This window comes from Gavialis gangeticus, unplaced genomic scaffold (genome assembly GCF_001723915.1).
Source record: "Gavialis gangeticus isolate Ggan-Ray unplaced genomic scaffold, GavGan_comp1, whole genome shotgun sequence".
Lineage (NCBI taxonomy): Eukaryota > Metazoa > Chordata > Crocodylia > Gavialidae > Gavialis > Gavialis gangeticus.
In genome coordinates, this window is record NW_017728963.1 from 395,639 (window position 1) to 403,449 (window position 7,811).

Consider the following 7,811-nt stretch of genomic DNA (forward strand, 5'->3'; position numbering starts at 1 on the left):
TGCCTAGAGATCCCTGTAGCACCCCTTCATTAGCGAAGGCCCATAATTACTCAGTGGTTGCAGGAACAGCTCTGGATGGCCCAGGATGAAAGGGACACGCGGCCTTTATTCTCAGTTTGGTGCTGTGTGGCTTAGCACAGACAATTGTTACTGCAGCAGGCCTCTGCACCTCTGGTTTTTCCCCTCAGTTAAGAGATGAGGAGCTGAAGTGCAGGAAGCCTTATGGGGAATCTCTGGCAGAGCTGATCAGGGCTCCTAAGGGCAAAGTTAGTGCACTAACCACTGGGCAAGGTGAGGGAGGGCTGTAGGGGGTGAGGCACCCTGTCCTGCTGGCTTGAAGCAGCTCTTCTCACCATCCTCATGTCAAGGCAGGAGGGTCTGTGCTGCAAAGGACCAGGCTGAGTTTACATCAGACGCCCTGCCAGCCGAGGCAACCACATCTCCTCCAAGCTGCCCAGCTGTCATTATGTCTCCCGCCAGTCATGCTGCTAATGGTGGTGTGTGCACAGGCTGGCATCCGGTGTCCCTTAGAGTGACCACAGTGCCTGACAGCACGCCGGCTCCCTAGTGTGGGTTTGGAAGGAGTGCCAGGGGAGACAGGCTGGTTGCTGCAGGATGGAACGGACTCAACTCACACATGGAAGACTGCAGCGGAGCACAAGGCCTCTTATCCCAGCTGAGCATGGCCATTTTTGTGGTCACTGGCCATGCCATGTAGGTAGAGCCTGGAAATCACTGCCCAGATACCAGCATGTAGAGCATAGGCTGACTGTGCCGGGGAGGAAGCCAGAAAGGGGCAGCCTGGTGTTAGCTTGCAGCAAAAGTAACATATAAGTCTCAGCCAGGGGCAGCTCCATCTCTCCCGAAAGCTTTGAGGAGGTTGGAGCTGGGATGGTGCCATGCCCATTCCATCCTGACCCATGTTATCAGCCAGCCAGTCCATGGCCTTGAGGCAGCTCCAGATCCCAGGGGCTGCTCTGGTTGGCAAGGCTGGGGCTGCAGAATGGAGCCCCCTGGCTGAGGAAAGGAGCTATGGACACAACAGTAAAGGGAGAAGCAGCTCTCTGCCCTGCTGGCTGCCCTGGGTAGTCTGTGCTGCATTCTTAGTGTGCCTGGGTGCTTGGATGCCCTTGACAAGGTGTCCTCACACATGCCAAACTCAGTGAAGCTGTGTTGGGAGCACTGCTCATGGCAAGGACCAAGATCTCCAGACCAGCCACAATCTCTGTGCAGCATCCCATATGTGTGTCTGGGCTTGGCATGTGGGTGGGCATGCTCAGAAGATGTCCCCTCCCCACCTCTAGTGCACTGTCCTCTGGCAGCCTCTGCATGTGACTCCATGGCCCAATGTCTGCTAGAGTGATGGCTTCCAGCCAGCTGCTGGTCTGAGTCTCTGTACACATGCTTCCCCACTCTTCTGAGTGCTTGAGATAGCTCACTGCACTAGGGAGAGATGCTTGCATCAGGATTTCTCTGGGTGCTGTAGAAGAGGTGTTGGACCCACCGACCCTGTACTGCTCCCCTGGATGTAGCCTAGCTGCTTTCCTTCACCAGCTCCCTCAGGCAGACCTCAGTCAGCATGGGAGCCCTTCTGAGTCTCTGCTGTGTCTTGTGTCTGATCCCAGAGCAGGATTGAATTACAGCAGTGGGCTGCCCTCTGATCCACCCTCTTCTGCGAAGGGGAAGGAGAGGCTGGCCCTGGTTTCCTTTGCAAGGCTAGACAGCTTCTCCAGCTGCCAGCATTTTTGCTCTGACATCTGGAAGAGACTGAGGAGAGGAAGCAAGGACCAGCCCATCGCTGAGCTGCAGGACCAGGCCAGCCTCTTGCCCCTGGATGGCCAGAGCTTGGGCATAGAGCGAGGCTTTGGGGTGACCCAGACACAAGGGAATAGCATACCAGCCCTGCTACACAGAGACACCCCAGCGAGGGAGCACCCCAGCATGTCAGCCAGGGGCCAACTGGTTCAGCTCTCAACTCTGAGGAGCAGCCAGGCATATTGGACCAGTCCATACAGGCATTGACAGTCAATCGAGAGGGTCAGTCCTCTCCAGAGGAGTCTCCCCAGAGCCACGGGGCTTCATGCAGGGCCTGCTGGCTCCCAGCTCTCTGCCGACTGCCTCTGACATCAAAGCCAACTCAACCACAGCCTTCTGGTCTGAATTAAGCCCGGCTGCTTGCCGAAGCTGCATTCTTTGAGCTTTGCTCCTGCTTCCCCCTCCAGCCCTGACAGTGCATTCCACCACCCGCTCCACCTCCTGCGTGGGCCGGAAGCATCTGCATCCCACACGGAGCCTGACAGCAGCACCAAACTGCTGCTCTGTGCCTTCCCGCTGGCTGCCCAGGACCCCCAAGCTCTCTCCGCACCCTGCGACCACCCAAGGACTTGAGCCATCACAGGGGGTAGTCTGTCTGTCTCTTGGAGCTGGAGAGCAGCCCCCTGGACCAGAGCACCTCCACTGCTCCTGTCAGGGCCTTACGGGACCCCCTGTGAGAGGGGTGTGAGGTGGAAATGGGGCTGGTTAGAGCCTGCTGCTTGGCATTGCCCTGTCTGCTCCTGGCACTGCTGTGGCCCAATCCAGCCCAGCTCCAGACAGTTCTGACGGATGATGAGATTGAGGAATTCCTGCAAGGCTTCCTGAAGGAGCTCTCCCCTGAAGGCGAGGAGAAGACGGATGTCCAGCCCCCCGAGGCTGGGGGGAGGCTGAGACCTGAAGGAAAGGACATGGACAAGGACAAGGACAAGGACAAGGACAAGGACAAGGACAAGGACAAGGCCAGCAGAGCCCCCACAAAGGTGGAAGGAGGTGAGTGGTGCCAGGGCCACCTTGGCATAGAGGGTCCCAATCCCGGCTGGTGCTACAGGCCATTGCTTCTGAGGGCTCCCTGAGGTTGGTGCTGGGGAGGGCAGTGGGCAGGAAGGGAGCTGGGCAACAGAGGCAGAGCTCAGAAAGCAGGGTCAGGCTGGGGAGTCTACACGGCTGGGCAGTGCTGAGGGGGAGAGGTGGCCGTGTGTGCATACACACACGTGTGTATGCACACATGGCCACTGCCCCACCCAGGCACTGCCCAGTGTGCATGGCTGGTGCCTCGTCAGCCTAGAGACAGCTGAGATGCAGACAGAGGCAGGCATGACTGCATCCCACCCCTTTATGCTCCCCTCCTTCATCTGTATCCTGCCTGCCTCTGACCCCATCCCTGCCTCATCCACTTGCACCCCTTCCGTGCATTTGACCCAGCAAGTGTGTGGTTTCTCTCCAGTTCCTTTGTGTGCCTCTGTCTGCCCCTAACCTCTTGCTCACTGACCCTGCAAGCATTCTCCCATCTCCTCCCAGTGGCCTGCCCAGTTCAGTGGCTTTAGATTCTGTAAACAACCGGAGGCTGGCCCACAGCTATAGCTTGTGGGGGATTCTCAGTGTGATACCTCTTATGGGGCATGTGTAGGACTTTGAACTGTCTCTGTCCAGGTCTGGTGGAAAAAAGAGGTGGGGAGAGGGTGTATTTAGTGGAAAGTTTTGTGTTTCCACTGAAAAGCCCCAAAATGTTTTGGTCGTCAGAAGCGGTCTCTTGCTCACACCCTTGGTATGGACTACACCCCCCATGATGCCCTACCATGTCCCTTCTGGGAGAGGCCATGAAATATGATGGTCATATGTCCCCAGAGCATCATGGGAGATGAAGTCTGGCTGAGGGGCAGAGCCCGAACGGGGCCCAGGTGCCACTTGAACTACAGTCCCCAGGAGGCACTGTGGTGGTATTTTAACCCAAAATGTTAAGAGTTTGGGGGTATGTGGGGGCTTTATTGACAATCCCCTGAACTTTTCATCCTGAGGAGGCCGAGTCCTCCTGCTCTTAGTGGCACTAGAGGCTTCACTGCACTGCCAGAGCTGGGCATTACCCTAGCTGGTTTGAGAGGCTGTGGTTGCTTACTTGCCTGTTGCTACCTCCTTTCTGGCATGGGGTGGGGTGGCTTGGAGGAGAGGTGATGTGAAGGAAGGGGCACAGCAGAAAGAGGGAGCCCAAAAGGGATGGTTTTGTGTTTCTGCCCAAGTGAGGCCAGAGCTGAAGGGCCTCAGCAGAAATTGCAAGGAGTCCGGGGCTGGGCTAGCAAGGGGCTGCGGGTCAGGGTTGAGGGGCACCGAGAGCTGAGAGGGACCTAGGGCTGGGCCACTCCCTGGGCTCCAGGGTTGAGAGGCACTGACAGAGTTGAGGCGGGCCCAGGGAAGGATATCACGGGACTCTGGGTGGGGATTAAGGGGTGCTGGCAGAGCCATGGTGGGATATTGGGGGCAGCAGTAGAGGGGTGCTGGAGGGGAGAGGCTTGTACTTGGTTTCTGGCCCACACACAGGAACCCATAGGAGCACAGCTTCTCTGGGCTGTGCTGTGGGAGCCAGCTGCCCTCTCTGTCCTGTCAGCATTTCCATATGGACCCCCTCCATGCAGGGTTTGGCACCCGGCCCAGGCCTCAGCAGCAAAACTTCCCCGCTGTGGCTGGGCTCTGGCTGCTTCTCTGGGCCCAGGTGGGGGCTGCTGCCTTCTCCCCACAGGCCTGCCAGAGATGTGGGGACAAGTCAGGCTTCTCTGGGGAGGGGGCTCTGCTCACTGATGGAGGGCGAAGCAGGTTGAGGTTTTGCATCCCTAACTTCCCTCCACCAAGAAGGAGCCCCCAGTAAGTGTCAGATGCTTGTCAGTGCAGGGCAGGGCTCTGGGTACACCACAGGGGAGCCGGGAGATTGTCTCTGGTGCATTCACTCTTCTGTCTCACACAGCCATGAATTTGTGCTCTGGAGTCATAAACCCAGAGGTTTCCAGCTCTCATGGCTGGGAGCAGAGGCATGGACCCAGGACCCATGCCAAGGGAGTAGGGAGATGGTGCTCCAGCCATGGAGGTGGATGCAGGGCCTGGCTGGGGGTGCTTTACTGCTCGCTGCCTAGAGGGTATGCTGCTGCCAAGCTCCGGCTCCAAGCCCGCTGTGCTCCCTTGCCACAGGACGTGGGAAGACTGTTGCTCACTTCTTTGGAATGAGGCTGCGGCTACCAGGGGAGCTGTGGGGTGACAGGGTCATTACTCACCAGTCCCAACTCCTTCCAGCGGCCGCTGGGTCTCTGAGTCACAGAGCCAGGCTTCTTGTCTTTCCTGAGTGTGCCAGAGCCCTGGATTTCAGTCTCCTGGGTGGGAGCAGGAAAGCCAAGGTGGTACTGGATGAAAGCAGGCTTCATAGCATCACCTCCTGGAGCGTTCTGCATCTGGTGCAGCCGCCATGCTCCATGCCACGTCTTGCTCAAAGCAAGAACTCTGAGAAAACAAGTCACCCTCACTCCATTTGGGAGCACCAAAAACCCTCACTGCTCCTTCCCCTCCACCTGTCTCCTCCTCAACTCAGCCACTTCCTCCTCCTTATCAAACTGGATGACCCTTGAGATCCTTTGCCCAACAGTATGATACCCCTGTCACCCTCTGGAGCCCCAGGGTGCCAGCCTCCATGCTAGGTTCCAACAGGCACCAGATCTGTGGTGCCAAACAGAGCTGGGCATACTGTTTTGTCCTGCCTCCCTGACAGAGAGAGGGTTTGCCTACACTACAGAAACCTCCCTGGAAGGGGCAAGGGGGAACATTACCAGAAAGCAAATCTCTGCTTTATCACCGTGGGAACTCCCAAGGAAATCCAATTCATGGAGCTTTCTTCCAACCCAATCAAGGAGCACAAGCTGATCCCATGTGACCCAGCTTCTCCAGTTAGGAGGGTGGGCATTTCAGCCACCCACCACATGTTGTCGAGGAACAAGCAAGAAGCCAATGATGGCTCATGGAAATAGCTTGGCACAACAGGCGACACCACCGTTGGCAGATGTGCCGAGGCAGGGCTCACCAGACAAATGACTTGGCGGATGGGGCCGGGAGCTCCGCTCCACATTCAGAAGCCATGAGGCAGGCTTCCAGGCCTTGCCAGAGGGATTGTCTCATAAACCCCAGTGGTGTTAAACCCAACGTTGGGCTACTCCTACTGCAGGGGAATCATGTTTTCAAGGTCTCCTTTCCAACTGAGAGAACCAGACATGTCTCTTTTCCTTTGCTGTATAGACAGAGATTCTGGTGTAATCGTCTGACTTTGGGAGCTGGGGACTTCAGGGAAAACACTCCATTATTGTCATGCTGTTGTACTACCTGAGCACCTAGGAGCCGTTGTAAGACTGTAACACTTCTCAGTGGTTCTGTGTGACGGAGCCCACTAGGAGGAAAACATTCATGGCCAAGTGGCCTGGTGCTGGTGGGGTTGGGTGATAGAAAGCTCCTGGATGTTAAAGAGGCACAAGAGTTATTGCCAAAGGGTGGGGAAATGTCCCACTCAGACGAGCATTGAGTACTATCTGAGCTGTGGTAGAGCTGTCTATGGGCCACACAAGGGTATAGATGGCACCAGAGAAAATGGGATGGGATGGGATGGGATGGGATGGGATGGGATGGTGGGTGCCTCACTGCCCTGGTGGGAAGAAGGAGGAGGCCTAGCTGTGGAGACCTGCCTGAGCCTGATTCTTTCTTTTTCCACAGGGACCCCTGGGAAGGTAAGAGAAAAGCCAAAGAAAGGGAAGAAAGAGAAGGGACCCAAACCCACCAAGAAACCCAAGGAGAAGGCACCCAAGGGCTCCAAGAAAGACAAAGAGAAAGTGCCCAAACCCACCAAGAAACCCAAGGAGAAACTTCCTAAGGGCTCCAAGAAGCCCAAAGAGAAAGCTCTCAAGCCCACCAAAAAACCTAAGGAGAAGCCTCCCAAAGCCACCAAAAAGCCATCAGGAAAGAAAAAGCTTGAGGCAACACCCTCTGTCCAACCTGAGAAGGAAGAGAAGGACAGGTACTATCAGCCTGAGCATCCCCTGTTCCCTCCCCCTGCCAGAAAGGAAGATGACTATGGGGTGGCCGAGCCCTCCAGGCTCCCCTCACCGTATGATGATGAGGAGGAGAGATCCCGGGTGTATGGGGAACGGGACAGAGGTAAGCCCCACTGGCTGCCCAGCCGGGTCACCCATCACTGCACACACATAGCTTGTACCCACCCTGCCTTGACCCACAGCCTGCCCCCTCCCCAGCACCCCAGGGGGACACGAGACTCCCGCTGTGCAGGACAGTCTTGCCCTGAGAAGGTCCAGTCAGCAGCTATCTCCCTGCTGGCCCTCAGACACAGGGTGAGGAGAGGGGCACTGCTCAGACTACCTTGGGCATGACGGAGCAAAGCCAACACCTGAACTAGCACCTAGGAACTTGCCAGCTCTGCACAAGGGGCTCTTTCCTATATGCTCCAGATTCCTTTCTTTCAGTTCAGGAGGCCATGGATAGCTACAGAGACATGAATGCCAATATGTATACAGACACGGTTCTTTAGGTAAATGTGATATCTTTTATTAGACCAACTAAATAGTTGGAAAAAATGTTCTTTGCAAGCTTTCAGGTACAAACTTCAGGCACAAGGAGCATCTGTAGTTTCTTTGTGTTCTCTCCTTGGTAGAATGGAAGCCAGTATGAAAACAAAAGTTCTGTGAAAATGCAATTGCATGATAGGGAGGATCAGAGGCCCTGGGAGACAATAGGTGAGAGAAAGGTAGGGGGGGAAAGTGGGAAGAATGTAGCTGGTAAGACAGGTTACCTGGGGTTATCAGATGGTAAGCAGATTACAATGTGCCATGAAGACAATGTCTATATTGGGGGTCAGACTTGAAGATCTACAAGGTCCCTTCCGACCCTACTTCTATGATTCTACTTCTATGATTCTGTATTAAGTCCATGATTTTTTGTATCCAGTAGATTTATGAAGTGAA

At 55.7% G+C, this 7,811-nt stretch overlaps 1 protein-coding gene across 3 annotated transcripts; it reads left to right on the forward strand.

Annotated features, from left to right (window-relative positions):
* The first annotated feature begins 1,560 nt into the window (after positions 1 to 1,560).
* LOC109286751 (adipocyte enhancer-binding protein 1-like) lies at positions 1,561 to 7,376 on the forward strand. 3 transcript variants are annotated; one of them, XM_019501460.1, is made up of 3 exons: positions 1,561 to 2,723; positions 2,754 to 2,805; positions 6,550 to 7,374. In XM_019501460.1, exons 1-3 carry the CDS (start codon positions 2,511 to 2,513, stop codon positions 7,218 to 7,220), a joined length of 936 nt encoding a protein of 311 aa, XP_019357005.1. In that variant the 5' UTR covers positions 1,561 to 2,510; the 3' UTR covers positions 7,221 to 7,374. The 3 variants fall into 3 exon arrangements, with proteins under 3 accessions (XP_019357005.1, XP_019356995.1, XP_019357013.1); XM_019501450.1 differs by having other exon boundaries at positions 1,663 to 2,805; positions 6,550 to 7,373; XM_019501468.1 differs by lacking the exons at positions 1,561 to 2,723; positions 2,754 to 2,805 and adding an exon at positions 6,284 to 6,405 and having other exon boundaries at positions 6,550 to 7,376.
* The last annotated feature ends 435 nt before the right edge of the window (positions 7,377 to 7,811 follow it).

Bases quoted from the DNA above. Each gene is read 5' to 3' on its own strand.
- LOC109286751 (XM_019501450.1), top strand. From the start codon at position 2,511: ATGGGGCTGGTTAGAGCCTGCTGCTTGGCATTGCCCTGTCTGCTCCTG. The intron at 2,806-6,549 runs GTGAGTGGTGCC...CTTTTTCCACAG, and splicing joins CCCCACAAAGGTGGAAGGAG to GGACCCCTGGGAAGGTAAGA.